The 25,104-nt window shown below is 36.7% G+C and overlaps 1 protein-coding gene across 6 annotated transcripts in view; it reads left to right on the forward strand.

Moving 5' to 3' along the window:
• Nucleotides 1–25,104, forward strand: part of LAMA2 (laminin subunit alpha 2) — a 459,384-nt gene that overhangs the window by 233,893 nt on the left and 200,387 nt on the right. For all 6 annotated transcript variants that reach the window (XM_081140004.1, XM_081140000.1, XM_081140002.1 and 3 more), the window contains exons 13-14: nucleotides 22,177–22,278; nucleotides 23,741–23,952. In XM_081140004.1, the coding sequence (XP_080996130.1) occupies nucleotides 22,177–22,278; nucleotides 23,741–23,952 (314 nt within the window). The remainder of the gene's footprint in view (nucleotides 1–22,176; nucleotides 22,279–23,740; nucleotides 23,953–25,104) is intronic.

Here is a 25,104-nt window from a genome sequence, read left to right on the forward strand (position 1 = left end):
TTTTGTGGCTCAAATTAATGTCAGTCTATCAACCACAACTACTCTTTGCTGCACTTTGGAAGTAGACAACAGAATTATTAACCTATTTTCAGATTTTTCTGAACACAAAGTTCCAGAAAGCTTTGAAACTTTTTGTTAAATATATTAAAATGCCACATTTTCCAAATACCTTTCAAGTACAAACAATTGTCATAAGGAAATTTACTAGCCAAACTTAAGCCAAGACCTAAGATAATTGGTGGATAGGATTAGAAATGAGTATCCTAATTTAGTATGCTCAGCCAATGATGTAATTTTTAGGAGGACCTGTTTTTTTTGCATGTGATATCTCTTTTAGGCTGTGAAAGACATTCATACCAAGTGTTAAACTGAACTTAGAAACAACTTAAAATTTTAATATTTGGTAATATCACTAAGTAGTAAGCCAATGTTTGTAAAACTAGAAAAGCATATTATGTCATTCCTTCTAAAAAAGACCATTATATTGTTGAGTAAAAAGGAATTTTATATCAATAATTAACTTAAATATTTTCAAACAGTGTTTATTTCTTATACTTTTAAATCTTTGTTTTTAATAAATAGATTATGTTAATGTTATAGCCCATTATATATTATATAAATACATATATAGAGTGTGTAGATACATGTATGTACATATATATGTATTCTCATATAGTTGCGTATACATACCCTAAAAACACACACATTTTTGTTGATAAATTGCAAAACCAAAAGTTTAGAGACCTCTGCTCCAGGTAACTGAGTAGTGCAGGAAATTCAGCCCTCAGAAAAATCTATAAAATAGATGAAGTTCAATGGTGGTGGTAGACTGAAGATACCCCCCAAAAATGTTTTAATTATTAATACAGATGTATTTAAGCCTGGAGACTAAATGTGACAACCAAGAAAATGAATAAAGATGGGATCTGAGGGTTGAGCCCTGTGGCCGCCCGACACTTACAGGGAAGGGAAGTGAGGGGGAACCAGAACGGAGACTAAGAGAGAGTGGATAGAAATAGAAGGAAGCCCAGGAGAGCAGTGTACTCAAAGTCAGTGGAGTTTATCAGGAGTGCTCAGCTTTGTCAAATACTATTGATGGGGCAAATAAGGTAAGGAGTGAGAAATGACCACTGGGTGTAGCAAAGAATATTACTGGTGACCTTGAAAAGAGCGCTTTCAGTAAAGTGATGGGAACAATGAGTTGACCGGAGTGGATTTACGAGAGAATTAGGAAAAAGGAATTGGAGCCGGGAAGCAGAGTCTCCTTTCTCCAGGAAGGAAATAAGCACCCATATGCCTGTACGTGAATTGAAGTGGTGCTGGGAAGTATTGAAGTTCTGTTGGCTTTCATATTCTCAGAAAAATAGAAAATAGTTGAGCACGAGGTTATGAGAGGAGGATTTTGGAGTTTTGAGAAGAAAGGAGAAAGCATGAAATCGCCTCCAGGAGCACAGGAGAGAAAATGGACCAGGCGGTACTGAGGGATTGCATGGGTTTAGTAATCCTGAATCTGAACCAGGTCTGTCAGCGGATGGTACGTCTCTCTTCAGGTATGTCCAGCTCAAGAGTTGCAGGTGCAGAGAAGGTAGAGGGTTGGATTAACTAGGGTGCGGGTTAGCCAAGGGGGTGCAATAAAACGAGAGAGGGGCAAGGGAGCTGAAACTGTGTGCGTGGAGTTCAAAATGGTGCTAGAAAAACCTCAGGCAGTAACAATTTTCCATGTTTCCCTCCTTCTAAAAGGCTGTTGATATTTTAGGTAAGACAAGTCTTCATTTTATGGAACTACCCAGGGTATTAGAAAACATTTAGCATCCTTGGCCCCCAGACACTAAATATCTGCAGCACCTCACCAAAATGAAAGGAACAGTGTGTAATCTTTGAGAGTTTTTCACCTCATTGCATTTTCTTCTTCCCTGAAATGAATGCTTTTTTCTACATGACCCCAGAAGCAAAGCTAGTTTATGTAACAGTAAAATACTTACGCAAACACAAAACCCATGCCAATCATCCATTCGTTACATTCTGCGCAAAATATGCCAACAAGGAAAAAAATGTTTAACGTTTTGAAATTATACTTTATGGGACACAAGAGAATTTTTATGAATTATTTAAAAGTTGTTTTGTTTCTTAAACACACTAATAACAGCATTAACTGAAATGTACTTAGTATTCCTATGTCTACCTGGAATGGACTAAGTGTTCTCCTGCATACCTGGTCAGTACTGATGGTTTGACCTGCATTATCTGCTTTGATCTTTACACAGTTTGATCTGAAGTATGTATTTTTACCCCTATCATATAGCAAACAGTATAAAAATGCACCTACTTCTTGGAGAATGGAGGAGTGTTTTGCAATATTACAGTACGATTGTTCACCCTCCGTCCTATCTGTTGACATTGGATAGTTTTAGGCTGCTAAGGAAGCACTGTAGCACCCACCTTTTTCCCCCCAAGACATAAACACGCTTCATTCCTTTGTCCTTTCATTCTTCAGACTGCTCATGAACTTTCTTTGCTTTTACAGTGATGACTAACATAGAAAGCTTAGATTTTTTTTAACAAAAAAGCAAGCCAGTGGAACATATGCTCTCCAAAATATTGTTTAGTGCATCTTAAACTTAAAATGATTCAACTGCTTAAGTAAAATTTTCAGCTTCTGAAGCGGCATATCATTAGATTTTAGTGACATTTACTTATAGATGAATAGATGTCCTCTCTCTCTATGTAGTTACCGTTGCTATATCAACACAGTATAGATGGAGTTCCAAATTTCATTGGAAAAAAAATGATACGGAAACAATAGTCACTAAGGTCCCCTTGGTTGAAACTCTGTTATACAATGTTCTTTCCTCTCAGCTCACTAACCTGAAAAATACAGCTTTCTATTTAAGGAAGACATTTTCTTGTTTGGCAGAATGTTATCTTCATTCAGCATATGTACAATATGGTCCTAATTTGTGCCTAGATATGCTGGGCTTAGAAAAGTCACTTTAAGTTTTCCTTAATTTATTTTGGAGTTTAACTATTACTTTTGACTTGATTTACATTCTTAGGAAATCTGAGCTTCTTCCTGCTTGAAACTCAGCAGAATGACACTGGGTAGATGGAGAAAGTGTGTGCTCTTATTATAGCTGTGTCTGCTAGGGCTACACGTCTGTTAGAAACCTGTCAGAATTTTGAATGTCAGCCTTCCTTTTCTGAATGTGATGATTTAATCTGCTAATTCCTGTTGCTCTCTGAAAACTGTGCAGCCCTCCTTTATTTTAGAACAAAGTCTGTATGTGCAAGTTCCTTTTACCCCCTCCAGACCTCCCCTCTGCAAGTGTTTTATTTTTATTATTTCAAAATTATTATTGCAGCAATTGATTTCAAATTGGAATTCTGAGTCTGTTTGCAGAGGTGGCTAGTGACCCCTGGGGAATTTATATTGATTGATCGGCTGACACATGTGGTAAACTAAATAATGACCCCTTTAAATATGTTGATGTTCCAATCCCCAGAACCCCCAAATCTGTTAGTTCACGTGGCAAAAAGAACTTCCCAGGTGTGATTAAGCTTAAGGACCTTGAGATAGGGAAATCATCCTGGATTATCCAGGAGGGCCTGTTCCAATCACAGGAGGCCTTAAAAAGGCAGAAGAGGAAGGCAGAGAAGGGGATCAGAGTGATGTGACGATGGAGGAAGGAGAGATCAAAGCCTGAAAGACACTCTGGCCATCGCTGCTGGCTTTGAAGCTGTAGGAGCCCATGCGCCAAGGAATGTGGATGGCCTCTGGAAGCTGGGCATGGGCATTTGCTGACAGCTGGTAAAGTAATGGGAACCTCAGCTCTACAACCACAATAGCTGAATTTCGCCAGTAATCTCCATAAGGAAACAGATTTTCCCCTAGAGCCTCCAGAAACAATTGTCACCCTGCTGACACCAAGATTTTAGCCATTTTAAGCTAGTGAAACTCCTGCTGGGAATCTCACTTACAGAACTGTGAGATAATAATTTGGTGATGCTTTCAGCCGCTAAGTTTGTTGTGATAGCAAAAGGACACTAATACAATATAGACGGATGCTTGTATCTTTGGACAGAAGGAGATGGAAGTTATTTTGTGCACAAGACCAGGAGGAAATCATAGGATGAAAAAGTTCAGTGGAGAAGATGCCATAATATTTGTCCCTTTTTCTCCCCCCCGCTTCTTTTTGGGGGCGGATGTGCTTGTGAAACTGGCTTGAAACTTCAATAGAGCAAGAAAAGGAGGACCGGAACCAAGGGGGGTATTATTTTGTGAAAAATGTGAGAGAAATTGTGACACAGGGTGGAGGAAAAGGCCACTTTACCCACATCTGACCACAAGCAGGGTAGATATCCTGAGGGTTGAGGGAAGCTTTCCATGAAGTTGGGTTCCCTCTATGAGCACCGGTGGCTGACTAATGAAGAGATGTCTTGATGAGGGACCAGAACCGATTTGCTTTGGAGACGTAAAGGGGCCTCAGAATGATCCTTATTGGGTACCAGTGTCAGTGGGACTTCATTTCTATCCATAGGTTCATGAGGACTCAGATTATGTGCATTATGTAAAAAGACTAGTAGTTATTAGAAAAGCCTGAAATAATTAATGTTCAAATATTCAAACATTTTAAGTAATATGTACTTAATGCCACGCATATAACCATGAAAGCCCAAAAAGTGAATCATTCATCATCATAATCCTACCAATCTAGCCGTTGGTTATTATGTAGAAGCTCCTGGTTATTAGGGCACAGAGTCAAGATGTTCAAAGTATAACAAAAATGAGAGGTACATTGAAAAAAGAATGTAATAATGGCATTTCTTCTCCATACACATGTTGTATTGGAGCTATTTTTATGACAAGAAATCCATTAACATTAATATATTTTAGATTGAATGAGTAAATTTTATTAAAGCAACAAAATGTTTATTTGAGGGGATAAATTTGTGAACTGTTGCAAAATCAAACTGCATTTTTTAAATTAAGCCATGTCAATGTAAGTCAAAGTTAATATGTTCATTGTTAATTGTGCGTGTTTTTATGCTATTTATAAAATTCAATTACATGGGCTGTGTTTTAAATATTCAATATTATACCACCTTGGTCAGATACTAGGAGGCATAAAATTGGTCATTGACTATATGTCTTTATAAAACTATATACAGGAAAGAAAAAAAATGTTGTTGGATTCAACTGGGTTCATCTCAGTAGCCTTCTACAAACTGGCCTGTGTCTTTGAGTGAATGAAACATAGTAAATTGTTAATCTTATCTTATTGCAGTTTATTTTAGACACAAATGGATGATTTAAAAGAGCTGGAAGTAAAATCTTTAACAAAATTCTGAAATGTTAAAAAGGTAATTTCATAACTCTAACCTTTATAAGAGCTTCTTGACTCATCTGAGGATGTTTTATCTTCGAAAGCTCATGTTAGCATGAATGAAGGGCAAGACAGTGCCAGGAACTGGGGAATTTAGAGCCACCTGAGCTAGAATGAAATGAACTGTAGCTATTTTCATGCATAGAGCTTGTGAACAAAAAGAATGGGTTCCGCCCAATTATTATGGTACTAAGGTACCTAGTCATTTGGATTGTTTTGTTTAACTTCTATCCAGCCTCGGTGAGGAGCCAGTGGGTGTTAGCAAAGCGACTCACAGGCCCTTTGTGTGCTCCTCTTGAGTGTGAGCAGCACCTCGCAAAACAGTAAACTTGACTTTACCCTCCGTTTCCTATCTATGGACAAAGCTACCAAACTTTTCTTTCTAATGCAGTATAAAAACAGATATTTATATTTTTGTAAATTATACCATAAATAGAAATACATTATTCTCTTTGCTGTATCTTTAATTTACATTTGCTTTGCATAAGGCCAAGCTTAACACCAAGTCATATGGAAAAACATGCTTATTGAATTACCTAATAATAACTAAAATTACAACAGAAATTTATTTGGTCCAGAAAAATGATCGAATTTTCTTGAATGTCAGGCGTATAAAATAAGAGATTAGAAAAAGTTAATAAAATGATGAATGTGCTTGCCTGATGATTATGATACACATTAACATTTCTTCAGTTCTCATTAGTTAAATATATTGTAACTCTAAAAATGTCTATTATGGCATTAATTTGTTAGAAATGTATTATGCAAATTGCCTTGCATAAAGAATACCTTTCCTAGATTTTCTTTTTACTCTTATTTTTGAACTTTTTAATGGATTTTAAATATATGATTTGGTAACTTTTTAAATAGTGAAATGCCTTGCTTGTTTTATGTCATTTAATTATTTGATTCTTAATTTATTATGTTAAATTACTAAATTTATGTTTAAACTGGGAAGTAAGTTTTTCTGCAGTATATTTTCTTAAAATTAGTTGCTAATTAGAAATGCTTCTAATTCTGACTTCTAGCTATGAAACTATTCGTACCACTAGTTATCCTCAGCCCTTCTTTATTATAATTAAAAACTATGACAATATATCATGAATTTCTTCTATTGTTTGAAGGATACTCACTGCATATTCCTTGATACTTTCATATCTGTATGCAAGCAAACAATTACCGTAATGGTAGACTTTAATATATGAAACAATCTTTGAAAGGTAAGGAAAGAGAATGTAAACATTTACCAAATCTCATTAGAGACTAAAACAATGAAAGATAATATTTTAAAAACTCTCATTTTATATTCATAAGCAGTACCTATATCATGCAATATTTAAAAAATTAGTCTCATGACAAACAACACAAATACACTCATGTACACACACATACCATATACAAATTCCAAACCCAAAAAATGTTTAGTTTTTGTTCTCTGACCATGTTGTGGTTAGTATAAATTTAAAAATAACAAATAACTAAATAAATACCACTTAAAATCTTAAGAGCATGCTATATAATAACTATTCTGGCAAAAAGAAATTAAAGTTACAACTGTAGTATACAATTTAAAAACAAAGTATCATATAGCAAAAACTCTGAGGTGAGACAAAAGCAGTATTAAGGAGTAAATCTAAAGTCCTAATTGTTTTCATTATAAATGAGGAGAGGAGGAAAGAAAAAAGGCGGAAAAAAGTAATCAGATAGTTAACTCAAGAATCTAGAAAAAGTATGATTCACAATCCTTATCACACACTTTATGACTAATGACCTACTCCTCCCCCTCCTCCCACTCCTCAGGAGAGCAATTTTTAAATTCTGTTCATCTCTGTATCTTTCAAATCTATCCATTTTTAAAACATGGATTATATATTCAATTAACGTTTAGTAACAAGTGAATGAATAAAATTTAAAAATGTAATTGTCCAGAAAAAGCAATAGCACAAAGCCACTCCATTCTGTTCTCATAAAAATAATATGTGAAAAGATGGAACAATGATATATTCCAGGTGATTTAAGATAAGCAAAGTAAACCTGTAAAACTACATAGCTTTTGACTGGCAGTCGCTGAATTTATCAAACTAGCTAGTGCGCTGAACCCACATGGGAGAAAACTGAGATGTAAGAGATTTTCGCTTTTCTGTTGTGAAGTCACCAACCACTTCAAAATCAGTAGTGTAAACCATTTTAAATATGCTAACAAATTTCTCAAATAAGGAATTTGGACAGGGCATTCCAGGGGTGGGTCGTCTTTGCTCCATGATACCTCGGTTCTCAGCCAGGAATATTTGAATTGTTGTGGATGAATGGACAGGCTGGAGGATTCTCCATGAACATATCTGGGGCCTGGAATGCTCAGAGGCTGGACTCACCTGAGACAGACAACCAGACATCCCATGACCAATATATGTAGCTTGGGTTTCCTCAAAGCATGGTGGCCGCAGGGTAGGGAAACTTGCCTCATGGAAGCTCAGAGCTTCGATAGGTTATGCACCCAGGAAACAAGGCAAAAACTCAGTGGCTTTGTATGACCTTACCTCAGAAGCTGCAGACAATATTGCGTTGGTCAAAGCCGTTATAAACCCACCGAGATTCCAGAGAAGGGACAAAGATCCCAGTGACACTCACTGAAATTTTAAGCCATCATAAATCATAGTTTAAAACTATTAGGACATAATAAAAATAAAACAGAAAATATGTTGTCCTAAGCAAATGGTATCTGTGAACATATGTAGAGACGTAGGACTGCAAACCAGGACCCAGCATCTCTGCCATCGTTTGCAATTTGGCTTTGGACAGGTAGTGTATCTTCTCTGGCCCCATGTTTTCTTAATGATAAAAAAAAAAATTGCTTGGGGGCTTAAAAATGTCTATGGTTCTTTGATAGGTGAGGAAATGCATGAAGTTTGTAAACTTTTTAGTCAACTTCTTCATACGTGATTACTTTGAGAAATATTTCTGGAGACGCTCAAGTGATAGAAGGTTCATATTATCAAACTGCTTATCAGTCATTAAAGAAATGACTATTATAGATCAGATGTTGGCACATGTAAGCATTCTCTATTTTCCACTTTTAGTGCATTTCTAAGAAATATCTAATATTTTGAAATGAAATCTATCACTTTCAAGAATTATGTGACTGGCCTAAATGGTTTGATTTGGAAGAGAAACCAGGCCACTATTTTTACGTCTCAGTGTTCTGGCACAAATTAACTCAAAGAGCTGTATGTGTATTTTTTTTTTTTTTAATTTAAATGATGCATTTATTGGAATTGTGTCTTTTCATACCACACTGGATTAAATCAGCTCTTCAAAAGTATGGTCTTGGTGTTTTCTGGGGCACTTAGCAATTGGCTGTTCTTTCTTCTGTGTGCCTCTTGTTAGTCCCTAAGGCCAACAGACCACCTGTAACAGGGAGGTCCCACGTGATTAGAGACCCAGGTAAGGCAAGTTGCAGTCATCTCTTTTTGCCTCTCGTGGATAAACATTCCTCCTACCCGGTTTGTTGACTTCTCCGTGGAAGAAGTAGCTGTTAAATTGACCAGAAATCCTATGAAGTTCTGTTGCCATTTAGAAAGTATGGGAGGTACTGCATGTTTAATTGGAAATATTTTAGATTAGCCATCGGTAGCTGGAGATAGCCGTGTGTTTTAACTGATAACACAAGTCCCGTGCTTTTTCCACATACCAGCATCTGAATGGTAACTCAATGAGAAAAGCTGATGAGGAGCCTGAAAATGAATGAGACATAAAAGCTTTTGACTCTGACCTTGAGACACAGTTTGGTATTTATGATGTTAAAATACTTGCCTTCTTTGAAGGAGAGAAACAGCTGGTCTGTGTGGGAGGGATGTTTAGTTACGATCGAGAAGAAGAAGAAAAACAACAGAAATTTTAAGACCTTAAAGAAATAGTATATAAAATAAATTACATACTACGAAATTCAATGCACTATGTTAAAGTTCACAGAATGCGTAGCGGCTGCCCACCTCCCACCCTGGCAAGAAGTATACAGTTGCGAAAATGCATAAAGAAAATAAGTGTCCAAAGCTGCATAAATATCTGCTCCCCCACGAGAGGGTGAAAACGTGTGTGTTTCATGTTGTGACTGATACGACTGCTTTTATGTGCCACTTTGAACTCTTAGCAGGAACTTTGGAGTATCCTGAGGGTCAGTCTGCCTTTGTATGGCAGGAACTCTGTTTTCTTAGAAAATAGTAAAGAATACTGTTTGTACTCCCTTTCTTATAAAAGGGTGCCTGTGGTTTTGGGGAATTGGGGAACTTAGTAGAAAAATCAAAAACTTTTCCCTATAGTTTATAAGAAATGCTGAGCTTTATGTTGAAACTTTGACCATCTTTATTTTATTTCTGGTTTTGTATTTGTTTCTTTGTTGAGCTAAGGGGGCTGTGGTCTGACTGACTTCTAATATATATTTGATGAAATTTGTAGATTCTGGTGGGACTGTTTTAGTCTGATCACTTACCTATTAAAAATAAAAGAAAGAAAGTGAAGCCATATCTAAAACACTGTGTAATGTATTTACTGTAATGCAATAATTTCTGCCTCTTGGAGAGTTTCCTTAGTGAAACAAGAGGTCTTGAATACTTGATTGAAGTTTTATATTCTGATAGGCATCACATTTCTATTGCAGTTTAACTCGGGGAATCTTAGAACTAAAGATATCAAATAATAAAAGGGTACCTATGAATAGTTTTCAAAATGTGTTAATAAATATCACTATATCTCTAACTCAGTAAAATATGCAGGAAGATCATTGAAATGTTTATAGTAGAGATGGTGATTTAAAGCTTGCTGAGGTTCATGTTAGTTCATAGTCATACTTGTGTGTAATGTGCAATCTGAGCCATCATGTCAGCTCTTTTCACTTCATATTCTATGCTTTGGTTTCAATTTTATTCTTAAGAAAGAAACATTTGTAAAATTACACATCTAGTTTGAGTAGGGTTGACTAACACTCAGTCTTCTGACTCCCTTTCTTTATGTTTTCTCAGCATCACTTTTCCAGAAACCCCTCTAAATATATATATGTGTATGTGTGTGTGTGTATACACACACACATACACATATATATATATTTATTATTATTATTATTACTATTATTTATATATTGGTGACCCTTCCTGAAGGTGCTTAACTTTCATATATTGGAAAACTGTAACATGTTAGAATAAGAAAACTACAGCCATGTATGGGAAAAGTTACAAATACACAAATCTACTACACCTAAGACTTATAAGAACTCCCCTCGCTTGTAGGTTATGTTAGATGGCCACCCTGGTTTTGCTTACTAGGTTCCTCTAAATATATTTTTAAAGCACTCTTTTTCTGATTGATTCCCAGGGACATTTTTTCAGGTGCTTAAATCACAAATATTGGCTACTGCATGTATGTCTTATGATACCGCAGGAGTTCCCAGTAGTCTGCTTCATGAAGTATACTTTTGGACGGACTTCTTGTCCCTTCAGTTCTTTAATGTGTTTCTTCCTGAAGAATGGAAATAGCAGCAGGCAGGCCCTGGCACGGAGCTCAGAGCCGCCACTCCAGCCCCAGCATGTCCACGGGGCGCCACTGCTGGGGACCCCCAGCCAGGCCAGCACTTTACTTTGTTTAGCATCTCAGCGTTAATCTCCATGGGTTTGAATTGCATCTTCCAGAACCACAGGTGAGATCACAACCCAGAGAAGAGAACAAACCTCAGTTTCATCATTTATACAATATAATGATAAATAATAATAATTAACCTACACTCCAAATTTTTTGTAGGTTAAATAAAATGATGCAGAAGAGTGCTGTTGAAGTTCTCAAGTGTCATACAAATGTTAGCTTGATTATGTATGGCTCAGTAATCTGATCCCCTTAATTTTTGAGACCTCCTATATTTTTTATATTATCTAAATCTTGCTTTAAAAAATGATAGATATTTTGTTTTCAAACTTTAAAAATCCAGATGATAGTGATTTGTTGCAATGATGTGGTATTCAGATGATCTTGCTCTGGGTGATTACAAATTTTTGGAGATTGTTTTATACAATGGCAACAATAGCAAGTATAATATTAGCAGCTAACCTTTATTTTACATTTATAAAATGTCAAGCACTATTCTAGATTATTCCATTGAATTCTCACGAGAACCCTAGGTGGTATTTACTGCTGTATTATCTCCATATTCCAGATCAAGTCTTGAGACAAAGAGAAATTAAGTAATTTACTGTACTTACATAGCTAATAAAGGGAAGAGCTACTGTTTTCCTCCCAGAAATCTAGCTTTAGAAGCTACACTCTTTCCCACTATGCCATTCTGTCTCTAAATTTGTCTATACATGTAATTTTCTCTTAATGAATGTGTTGTTCTGTCCTATAAAGCGTTATCTCTAACATCACAGGTCTGGGAGCAGGTGTGTATAAAGCTAATTACTATTCTGGTGCCGTACAATAGTCATTGCAAAGAGTTACCCTAATATTTAATTAGCCAACTATTACTAAATTAACTGCAAAACTTAGTATTATGGAATAGGGTTGCCCAGTGATATCAGATCTAGTCCAGCCTCTCAGCAGATGTAGGCATTCCTTCTCCATCATCTCAGACAGATGGACCTCTCTTCGTGTATGTTCAGGCATATAGAAGCCCTATGAGATAGCTCATTCCATTAGCAACAGTCCTAGATACTGGAAGTTAATCCTTACACAGGACGAAAAGGTATCCCCTCCCTCCCACTTCCTTACATAGGTTCTATTTTTGTGCTACAAATAGAGCATATTTTTTTTCTATTATGTATGATAGGCTTTCAAATTTTTGAAGACAACAATCTTTTCCCCCCTAAGTCTTCTTTTTTAAAGTTAAATATCTCCATGATCTTTCTAAACCTCTTGCTCAGCTTTTACAGCCATCAGCATTCTGGTCACCCATCTTTGGATGAACTCTGATTTGTCAACTACTCTCTTAAATGGTGGTATCAAGCTCTGATTGCAGTGGGATCATTGCTTCCTTCAATCTGTGTGCACATTGTCTTCTTAATACATAGAGCATGTTGTTTGCCAGGATATCAAAACATATTGAAAATGTATTTATGACTTATAAAATATGTAGTAGTGGGTGCTGGAATTTACACTATTATTCTAACATATAGAAACTGGCAAAAAGTAATGACATATAGTTGCTTTATGTGTGCAAATGTGTAAATGATTTAAATATTGATTTTTTTCCTTTAAACCTCAGATCAAAATTCCCAAATGCTGAAGGTTCCTTATTTTCAAACAGACACATTTATGATTTGCCAGTCAGCAGTACAGTAAGTTCCTGTAGTAAACTCAAATCGCTGAAAAGGTCAACTAGATATACCTCCTTCGATCTGTTTTTAGAACTGATAAAGATGAGAAAAGAGAAAACAATACAGACTGATTTTAATAACAACAAAGTATTTCAAAGGGGTGGTGCAAATTTGCCCCAGTTTTTTATGCCTTCTCCATCTATAACTCATTGAAGTAATATATAGTGTTGAATTTGATTAAAATTCAGCAGATATTTATGCAGCACTCACTATTTGTAAGATGCTTGTGCAAAGTACCTCAGGGAAACATTAAAACATCAATACGATCTGAATCCTGCCGTCACTGTGACTTCTTCCCGAAGCTCTGAGATTTTAAGCTGCATTTAGAATTTTGAAATAAATATCATTATGATTAGTTTTGTGTGAAGTGTGTATGGTGTTTTAAGTGTTTAAATGATTCTTATTAAAGCAGTATAAATTACAATGTTTATTGACTATCTACTATGTGCTAGGTAGTAGGTGAAGAATCTTGCACATATTTTCTCATTTCGTCCTCAGTATAATTCAGTTCATTTTAGTGAAAATTAACTCAGACTCTGAAAACATAAATAACCCAAAAGCAAAAACACAATCCAAATTCAGATCTAGAAAATCTTCAGTTATGAGTTTGATCTTTTGTGGGATTTGTATGTGGTTCTTGTGTTAATAGCCACATCAGAAAACTAACACAACTCGGCCTGTTCATTATGAAAGAATTTATTGGCCTGTCGATTTATTGGCCTGGGGTGAGACTTAGTTTCCATTGCATTTGGGGGAATTTTTTCTTCTGAAATTCACAACCACCTTCCACTGCTGTAGCAAAGAATCACCTACAGAGTTGACGAATGAGGGAAGAAAGGAAAGGAAGATAGGGAGGTCAATTTGGCATCACATCCAAATAGTATTCCAAGGCTGCTGTTCTGGGCTGCTTTTGTGGGAAATAGTTGACTGCTTTTCAAAATAACCTTTATTTAAATAACGTAGCCTGAAATTAACTGAGCTCATTTAAATATGGAGCTCTTCCAGTCATATTCAGTGTCCTTAAAGGTATAAACATTGAGGATTGCCTATGGGCAAGATGAGAACTCTGCTTGTCACACTTTTTTTCACTTTTGCACTTTTGCGGTAAGAGAAGGAAAGGCTATCACTAGTGGCCTTCTTCCCAAGTAATGAATATCTTTCTAAGACAAAATAGCTGAGCACTAAGAGAAAGGCTAACTAAACTTCTCCTCCTTCCAATAGAAAATAACAGTGCTGGTATCTCTTTTTACAGTGTTCTCGTAAATTTCCCACAAGGATAACATTTTGTTTTTATTCATTTGTCATTAATGTGAAAATAGTAAGTCTGTTTCTCTTTAACTTAATGGAACTTGGATTTAAATGGATCTTGTTATTTTTACCGGCATCAATATGACATATCATGAGCATGCAGTTTTCTGTTGTTTTTGGCAGAGAACTTAAAAAGCGTTAAGCCCTGGTGGGAAAGAAACATGTGTATATATAAATTCATAATTTATGAATTGATTTAACCTGTGTTTAATTAATTATTACATGTATTTTTTGTGCTGGATATTTGCACATAAATTAAACCAACCCTTAGCAAAAATACACTAATGGAACGTTCCATCTAAACATAAGTTAGTAAACAGAAGAGAAACAGCTGTTGCAAAGACCCTGTCTTTGAGCCTGGGCTTGATAACAAATAGCAGTTCTGAGAATTTGGCTGCTACCATCTACTCACATCTGTTGAGATTGTACTATTTCAACTCAATACTTGATCACTCATGTCACAGAGTAGCACAGAGTTCTCGAAGTCAGAAGACCTACAATAACACTAAATACTAATTTATTGTATGGGATGTATGTCTCAGCACTTTATCATCTTCTGTTTAGCAAATCTATTCATGAAGCATTGATATATTTAAGTGTCCCCAAATGGATCTGTTTGTAGAAAATACATGAAATAGGAAAAAAAATAATTTGTTTGTTGTATTTTAAAATGTGATTTGTCTACCTCTGGAGCACTAATTCATGAGATGCTCTCACTGTCTGGTTTTCAGTTGCAACCAAAAATATTCTTACCTGATCAAACCCTTATAATTCCATTTGTTTTGAATAATCACAGAGCATAATGAGAGCATAATTGGATCCTACCTTGTCACACAGGAGACAGAAAACATATGCTGAAGTTTTAGGCTGGTGTTATTCGAGTGAATAAACTATTAATTTAACAAAAATGTATATAGGAAACTCGTGTTGACATCTCAATTTCCCTAGATATGTCTCTCACAATTACTTTTGTTTTCGCTCCGCCAATCAAAACATTGCAATGAATATCTCTTGGCACGTTCAGTAAGAAACATTGTACTTAAGTACTGACTACAAGATAGGTTGTGAAAATTTGGAAAGTCATGGTGAAAGCTGGGAAGAGCAAATAAGGCCGAGAAGTTTCTTAAGCAGTTGGAAGACTAGGTTGCAAGGACAGATTGGTCCATTAGTGTTACTGGGGGGGAGTATCTCTGGTGGGCTGCCACAAAACTCTGTCCTTGACCCAGTCACATTCATAATTTTCATCACTACTTTGGATACTTACGAAATTCAGATGATACAAAGTGCAAAAGAATGCAGTATAATCTTATCAGGTTAGAAGTGGCCAAGTCTAAAAGGCAAAAGATCTCAAAGTCAGGCCTTTCCTCAAACTAGTTCTAATAATTTCATGTGTGAAAAGGGCATTGCTGATATTGCAAAATAAATACTCTCAAAGCTCTGCTTTGAATACCAAAAAGAAAAAGAGGGGGCAGGAGGAGGAGAGAGAAAGAAAAGAGTAAAAGGGAGGCAAGAAGGCAGGAAAAGCAGGCGGAGAGGAAGAAGAGAAAGGGAGGAACGAAGGCAGGCAAGCAGTTGTGTTCATCAAGATTTAATTCTTTGCATCCCTGTACTATATAATGGGGCCTCTTGCATTCTAAACCACCATTTCTAGAATGCATTGTCTCTGTTGGACACCTACGGCCCCCAGTCCGTTTTCTATGCATTAACAGTGATGTAACTTTAAGACCTCCCACGTAAATTCTGCCTGTTCTCTAATTCAACATCCCCTTGCATCTGTTCTATTCAAATAGTTATCAAGCTTTGAAAGAAGGGACACTTGCTCTTATCTCAATGTTATAAATGTACAGAAAAGCATAACAAAACCTGAAATGGAATGCTCTATGTTAAAAGAGCTGCCCATGAATAGTTGCATTAATAAACACTTATGTGGGAGGGACACCTCTGCAGAGTTTAAGGCTCTGGGGCTTTGGAATCCAGAAAGGGAATCGCTTGCTCTGTTTGCGATGCTAAATTGAAATGGACAGGTATGTTTCATTTATCCTGCTCAATATTACGAAGCCTTTGCTCATTTGATTTTTGTATATTTCAAAATATTTACTCTGGTAAGCAAAAGCTAATATTAGGTTTTACGCCCCATTTAGTGGAGTAAGAGTGATGATGTCCTGACATCAGAGAACCCTATACCCCAGGCTTATTTTTATGAAGAGAATTTTTCCCCAGATGTATTGTCTTCCATAGATCATCCATCCTTCCCCCTCAAGTCATGTTTCTTGAGATTGGGAGAGAGAAAAGGGGAGAGACTAGAGCACAAGTAGCCTAATTCCAGGTACTTTTGTACTGCTTGGTTTTATGAATTACGTTTAGCCTTTTCCACTCATGAGAGAGACTTTTCTGCCTCATCGAATCTTTAATGCAAGGTGCTGCATGCACACTGCATTATTACGTGTGACATTAGGTGATGTATTGCAGAGTAACTATAATGTTACTTGCAAACAAGCTGTTTCTTTCCCCTCAAGGTAGAATTAAACAGGTACTCATGGGAAACAGCTACTCATGTTGCTCTTTTCTTAATGCAGTAAATTGAGGAGAGTGAACAGCTTAGCACTGAACCATCTCCAGGAATGAATGGGTGCTGCTACTTTCCCTGCAGTGTCTTCTCAATTTGATATCTGAATCTCCCTGAAAAGAATTTCACTTAATATAAGGAGAAACATAAAAGTCTGGGTCCTTGGGGACCCTTCTAGAATGAACTATTCTCATTAAATGCACTTTCTCTGTGTATTGAAAAGGTACACAACTCTCATCTCTGGTAAATATAGTCTAATCTATCCAGTAAATGTAAGAATTGCCTCAAAGTGAACTGGAATTGCACTTATCTCTATTTGGGGAAGACCATATTTCTCTAGCCAATAGAATGATGACATTTTAGTTTCTGAATAGCAGGAGAAAATGAAATGTTCTATTTGGCTGTACATGCAGTGCCCTGTAAAATTACAGTAATCAATGTTGTCCCCAAAATGGACTAATTTGAAAGTCTCAACGATAATATTAATAAATTGAGTCTACAAAGTCCAAAATTGTGGAAAATTAAAGTTATGTGCACTACACATAACGTACTAATGTCGTGTGATGTATTGTTAGACTTCTTCAATGTTAATGGATAAGCTGGTTTATACAGAGTTCCACTCTACCCATTCTAGAATCCTGTAGCTCTCTTATCTGTTGTGGTTGCCTCTGACTCCTCAGTAGATTTTGAGAATATTACTGAAAAACCTTTTTATCCTCAGTTTCTGACCAGTGGGACATAATGCTGAGCAAAGAGCAGCATTTGAATAGTCAAAATGCTGTAGAAATGAGAATTTCAGCAGGAATCTTAGCTTACGCAAATCTAAGTGGCGGAATAGATATACAAAGAGGCTGGATCAGAAGTTTCCAAACTTTCTCAATTCATGGTGCTTTGTGTCTCCATATTTTCTCACAGTGCCTTCTAGACCAACTGAAACATACCACAGTAGGTAGGGTCAAACAACTTAAATAAATATTTCTGTTTAACAACTTAGTAATTATTCAAAAAGTAATGCACATAAATTCAGGCAACATAATAATTTTTTTTCCTTCATAAATAACCACAATTGCTTACTAATGGGATCCGTTTGCCTGGTAGGCTTTTATCACAACAGCCACTGAAAGCTTTGCTTAACAAAGGTATGACATGGCTGACAATGAAAGCAAACAGAAACAGCTCAAAATGATGAGAACATTCTTAGAAGGCATGCAGACAGCATTATCAAATGTTAAAATTGTAAACTGTCTTGAGCTCGTTGTTTGCGTGGCGTCTAACAGACAGGTAGTGCCGCTGCTTGCCTTCGAACATTGGCCGTATCCCTCAGCCTCTGTGAGTTCGAGGTAGGGCCCTGGGGCACCTCTGCACACAGCTGGTGGCCCAGGGGCTCCATAGATCAGAGAGAGCATTTAAACTGCTCAGAAAGTTGAAGGATATTCTAGACCCCAGACTACTGGAGCTCTTTCATTAAGGAAGTACAAAAACAGAAGTAATAGGAGATAAAACTTTCCTCAGCAAAAAAGACTGAAGTCAGAGGATTAAGCCCAAGTGCTTGATGGAGGCCTGGTGAGTGTGATGTGACACAAGGAGTAGAAAGTTGGACAGGAAGCATTTCAAGAGAGTGGGATTGAGGTGATGATCTGATAGAAATAACAAAGTGAAAAGAATATTGTATCGCACCCATGGTTTCCAATTTAAAAGAGAGAAGCAAAGCAATTGGCTTGATCAAATCATAGAAGTTGGGAAAATAATCAGGTTTGTTTCCTAGGAAGATCCAGATAAAGAGATTAAGTCCGGGTGCGTTGAGTGCCGGAGACATTATTGAACCATCGCTCAACGCAGGACTGTTCAAGGGGGAATTCTATCTGTCCACAAATTCATATGTTGAAGTCCTATCCCCCAGAACCTAAGAACGTGACTGAAGTTGGAGAAAGGTTCTTTAAGGAGGTAATTAGGTTAAAATGAGGAAACTAGGAAGCACTTTAATTCAACATTACTGGTGTCCTTATAAGAGGAAGAAATAGACACAGACAAATACAGAGGAAGACCATGTGAGGACGCAAGTCCAAGACAGCCATCTGGGTGCCAACGTGAGGGTCCTCAGAAGAAGCCTACCCTGCCGATGCCTTGTTCTCAGGCTTCTGCCCAGCCTCCCGCACTTGTTATGGAGGAACCCGCAAACTAATGCAGGACACAGCAGAAGGGGAAGACGGAGATTGAGGACCCAGGGATAAATGCAGCTCAGTCGACCGGAGGAGTGGAAACGCCGATGAGAAGGGATAACTAAAAGGGAGTGAGAGCCTTGGGGACATCAGTGCAATGACAATAGAGTAAGGAAGAGAAATGCATCTATTCAGGAGACAGAGGTAGGCTGAGGGTGGGAAGGCGCCGGGATACTTTAGTGCAATAGAAAATAAAGAGGTCAAGAATCTTAAAAACTATTACATGTCACATAAAGATTAAGAATAAAACTGAACAAAAAGCCCATTAGTGGTTGCTAGATGGAATTCATAAATGGCCTTTCAAATGAGCATTTTAATGGAGTACTAGAGGCGAAAGACAGGTTGAGTAGGTAAAATAAGAAAAGATGAGTGGGTAGGAATGAAGAAAATGAGTGTAATACCACATATCACAGTTTGACAGTGAAACTAATACATAATCACAGACAATGTATGTTGTCTGCGGGCGGGGGGGGGGGGGGAGGTGGACCGAGGACATGGAGTCCAGCAAAGATGGCATTTGGGAGATGGAGCCATAGATAGATGGAGAGGCAGAGAATTCTTAACTAGAGCTAGTCCAAGGAACAATTTACACTGAATATTCTCAAAGTTTTTGCCCCCCAAAACACTATTCCTTAGAAAGAATGCATTTCCTTACAATGGCGTGTTTCAAAGACTCTGATACAATGGTACGTACTCCTGGGGAAGACACATTAACTGGAAACAATACCCCAAAAATGCTTGGTTTTATTCCTTATGAAGAGATTATGGAGTTTAGAGGCAAAGGAATTTAACAAATAGAAAGTAATTATTCCTAGGGATACAACCTCTAAATTGCAGGATGATTTCTTAAGCAATCATTTAAAAAATTACTTAAATTAGTATTTGACTAAGTATTTATATAGAGGTGATCATAAATACATACCTCTAGGGTGAATGAAAAGACAATTCTAATATTATGGAAATGTGTATTTGTGGCTTGAGGGGGGGAAAAAGTCTGGGGATGGTGTCCATCTTTCAAAAATTGTCTGTTTTTCATGTAACTTAGGTGGAAGTAAAATGATTTCAATCATGAAAATTGTTAGATGATACCAAAACTGGTTCTAATAAAGCCAAAGCATGGGTATCAGAGATACACAAAATAGTTGGGGGGGATGCTTTATAAAATGTGAGTGAAAAAGCAATTTCTAATTTTTATCACTATTATTATTATAAGTCCTCAGGATAACAGGTTGAATTAATCCTACCTTAGTTCTTATTTCATATTGTCATCGATCCACATAAGGCCCCTCTCTTTCCTACATAGTTATCTGTTCCTTTTTCTACATTTCAACCTTATTCCTCTCCCATATTACATTATTTTATATATTATATGATTTTACAAATACTGTAAGTAGGTATGGGAATGACATTAACAAATCAAATACTGTAACAAATTAAACATTTTTCTCTTTCATCTAAAGTCTTAAAAGCTTGGAGACTGAAGTTACATCTACTTTGGCCTTTTTATTGGCAAGATGGGAATTACCTTAGTTACCTTTAATTCTAAGTTTTTTATTTTGGATATGTATGGTAATTTCTTAAATAAATTTTGAGAAATTGAATTTTTTTCTTTATTGGGGGTTGGGGAGCATATTCCAGAAAAATCAAAATATGTGATCCAAATAATGGATTTTAATTTTGATTATTTTAAATAATCAAAATATACAGGGTATCCCCCCCAAATGCATATACACTTTGAATATTATTAATTACAATGGGTTAAATCTGAAAAGAAGGAAACATCAATTGAGCTATCAGCTGTTAAGTGTGTATATATTTTGGGGGGACACTCTATACTGGGAAGCTCAAAAGTTTTGCAACATTTTTCATTTATGTCCCAATATCCTTCCCAAACTCATTCCCTACCTCCTAATAACTGTTTTCATTAATTTAGAAAATTCTAAATAGTTCAGTCCTCTTTGAAATAAATAAAGTATCCTTTCTATGCTGTCTTTCTAGACTCCCCTCTTTGAGAAAATAGCTGATTTTGAACAAGCATGCTCCGCGATACTGCGGATGCTTATCTTAATAGAACCAAAGCCCTTTACATGGATTCACCCCTCATTACTCACAGTAATGCCGAGTGCTCTAGTCCAGGCAGATATTTATTATTTTATATATGAGAAGACATTAGAGGAAGGCTATTTCTCAGTGGAGCAGGGGAATAGAAGTTTTCTGAATTTTAGTTCCTCGCAGAGCTCCATGTAATGAGCTCTTAGAAGACATTGCAGAGCTTCAATTTAAAAACCCTGCTTAATCAGCCGTAGTGAGCTTCGTGTGACTCCCGGAGGGACAGCTTTGCGGGGAGTCAGGTTCCTCCCCCGCATCCAGCGCATCCCCAGGAAGTGCTCTGTGACCAGGGTCTGCCACAGAGGCCACAGGGAGCCCACGGCTGCAAAGCTGGGTCTCTGCTCGACAGCGTGGAGGAAACAGCAGAATACAAATCATCAGCTTTGTTTTATGAATATCTTTATTTACAGTGCTGGAGTGGAATTTTTTAAAAGGGAATACAGCATTTGCATTGAACCTGTCACTCAAGCTCCAATGTTGATTCCTGTCCTTATAAATGATCTTGCTTTCCTATTTTTTTTTTCTTTCTTTCTTTCTACAAGGTTACTGTCAATGTCAGGAGATATAAACCTCAAGCATACACTGCATGAGGTATAGCAGGCAGACTGGAAGAAAAGAGGTTTGTTTAATGAAAAGGGATAACATTTATTCAAACTAAGCATATTTTATTGCACACAGGAAAATTATTTTCTTTGGGAGTTTTGATGAAATTTTATCATAATATAAAATTTGATGCTACACTTTTATTTTTCTTTGACCGACAGAATTTCTCAGCTTAGCTTATAGACTATGTAAAGTGCCTGTCATAGGGACCGATGTCTTTGTGGAAATCATTTAGACCCACAGAAAGCGAGTGACCCTCAGGGATGGCTAGAAATCTCCCAATTTTGTCAAAGATCCTTTTCTGTTTGGAAATTGTAAAGCTCAAGCTATAGACTAGGAAACTGACAGGAGGAGATGTGTTTGGCTTCATGGAACCTAACCTATTTCTGCAGGCCGGCAGTACTGGGGAAAATAATACCTGAATTGATATTTGTGTCAGGCTCGCCCTTGATTGCTAAGGTTCGTATAAAGGTTACTTCTAAAGAAATGTCTGTCATTCTTACTCTGCCCTCTTGGGATTTCTGCTTCTTCCAAATCCTGCCCTCTAGAACAATAAAATGATTTTTAAACGATAAGCAAAATGTGATTTAATAGCCCATCTCCTGTCCTATAATGATTACACATCTCCTCTCTTGTAGCTCACAGCAGCTGGAGGACAGTTGACATTTACTGTATCGTATGACCTTGAAGAAGAAGACACAGCCCGCAAACGCTCACTCCAGAGCACGATTATCTTAGAGGTAGAGTACAGAGAGGGTCATTCATGTTCAACCGTTTTACGCTCTTATGTTATTTGAGGGTGTTCCTACCTTGGTTGCTTTGACGTTAATTTACATACTACGATAGAAAAATATTATATCTTGGAAATTTTTTCTGTGCCAGTCCTACTTTTCACTCTGAGACATATCTAGAAGACCAAGCCTGTTCGTTGGGTTCCAATGATAAAGGAGACCTTTAGAGCAGACTTAGAATTTAAATTAAAAACATAATGGCCATGTTCCCAAGAAAATAAGTACAAGCAAAGTGTTTAGGCAAATGCTGATTTACATGGTTGTATATTTTCCATCTCCCCTTGCTCCCAGGTAGAATTTGTCTGCTTTTTTGTTTACATTAAGCAGAAGTAAATAAAAAGGGAAACTTGTTTATTTAGGTGTAGTTAAATTTTGACTTCAAAATTCCTAATTTAGGTAAGAAAGATATGGGAGAAGCTGCTTTCAGGATTTGGAGGTCAAAAGGCCGTTCTAAAGTGCTGGAAGCCTGAAGTTATCTTAGAGGCTCCCTCCCTCCCAGTTCCCATACCCCCCCCCCACTCAAACAGAGTCAAAGGCATACACTTGTAGGCACCTTCATGATTCTGAATAGGTCAAGGTATATTTAGCCCCAGGCTCTGTTGTTCCTATCTGGAACCTTTCATGAATGTGAATCAATGACAAAATGCTTCCCCCCAAATGTATATTTCCAGTATTACATGAAGTGGGCTAGATGATATATATCAGTACGTGTGTGTGTGTCTATGAAACTAGAAGTGTACCTTGGAATGCCTTCGAGATAAAAGGGTTCTCTAAATGTAAAATGGTGAGAGAAGAAATTATGTCATTAATATAATTGAATTAAGATAAGAAGGATAATCTAAATGTCATAGGTCAGTCAATATATCCCCTATTATGATGCCATTATCCTATTGTAAGTATGAGGATGCAGGGTTTTTTCTTCTTTTTTTTTCAATATAGAAAAGTCCTTTAAAACAATAGCTTAATACACTATTTCAAGTTTTTTCCCCTATTTTCCTATACAACCCACATTCACCATAAAATAATATATTTGAAATATACAATTGTTGTGCAATGGTGTAAAATCAAAGGACTTAATAATCACATGCACGTATGAGTTTCCAGGTATCTATTATTTAAGTTAATGGGGGAAGCAGGGTCATGCACAATGAAGAAACTTATACTTTGTAGTGTGTCTGGTCTGGGCTATTATTTAAATTGCCTTCTCTGCCTTTCATATATATATATATATATATATATATATATATATATATACACCAGAAATATGCTGAATGACAGGAAAAGCCAACCTGAAATAAAAAACCTACTGAGGATAATCCACAAAGTGGAGAAATCAAATCCAGGCACATTTTACTCTCTTACATTTTTTTTTTTACAGTTTTACCCTTTAATGCTTTCTTTTTCCCTTTAGGGAAAAGACTTGAGAATCAGCACAGCCCAGGAAGAGGTACATCTGAAACCATCTGAAGACCATATTTATAAATTGTCACTCAAAGAAGAATCATTTACCATACATGGTACAAATGTTCCAGTCAGTAGAAAAGAGTTTATGACAGTGCTTGTGGATTTACAGAGAGTCCTCATACAAACCACAGTCAGCCTTGGGGTGGATGCCATCTACAGGTAAACTCAAGAACTGCGTCTCCCAGTGTTGGCACGTTTACCTTGGGGCCAACATGCCTGTGTTAGAGGAGTGACCTTGCAGACCCCTGGGGTTGGTTGTTTTCAATTTGTAGATAATGGATCACCGGTGTTCTGAAAAGTATTTCTATTGAAGCTTTAAATTTTTAAATACCTAGGATGAATTTGGCTTGGCCCCTTTTTAGTATTGGTGATTCACTGGCAATTCTGCCAGAACATATGATAAAAACGACCCCTAAACGGAAAAAGGCTATACTGGAAAATAAAGTTTCCTTTATGGTGACTCAGACAGTGGAAAACTCAACAGATGTAATTCCAGCATTCCCATATTCAGAAAGTGGTTTGTAAAATATTTTCATCCATTAATTAATTAACTAGTTTCTCACTTAAGAGTATATAGTTTGTAATAAGAAATACAAGCACCTTCATTTAAATAGCCCCAAATCTCTTTCTAAAACACTGTAAGACCATACTGGCGGCATGGTATAAATGAGAGAGGATGAGCTTTGGAGCCAACCAGACTAGGAATCCAATAAGCTCTATTGCTGATTATATGCGTGACCTCTGGCAAGTGATTGGTCCTTGTGGAAAATGACTTGTTCAAGTATAAAGTGGAGACAGTGGTGCCTACCCTTCAGGGTCACTGTGAAAATTATATGCGATAATTATGTAAAGTGCTTATTACGTAGAGCACTTTCAAAGGTTAGTTCCTTTTTGTTCTCTATTTCTTTTCCTTAAAGAGAGAATTCCCTGACTTCAACCAAACATGCCCATGTCTGACTTACTATAGGCTGCTATGCTTTTTTTTTAAAACAATGACATTTGTCTGACAAAATGTAAACTTCACCTGTGTCTGAATGAGCTCTGTTTCTTTTTCCTATTCTACTCTGATAATAAATAACAAGTTATCACGGCAACTACCTTTCAAATCAGATTAAGTTAAATGATCGATTTGGACCCCAAACTGACGATGTGGCATACCCATAATCAAAGCAGTGCCTCCAATACTAGTTTATCTACAAGAGGATTTATTTTTATTTTTATTTTTGCTGATGCTCCCCCACCCCAACATTTGCTTGTGCTGCCTAGTTTTTCTTTTAACTAAGTGTAATCATCATTACCATCTCCCAAAGG

The sequence above is a fragment of the Miniopterus schreibersii genome, assembly GCF_964146895.1.
Source record: "Miniopterus schreibersii genome assembly, chromosome: 6".
Lineage (NCBI taxonomy): Eukaryota > Metazoa > Chordata > Mammalia > Chiroptera > Miniopteridae > Miniopterus > Miniopterus schreibersii.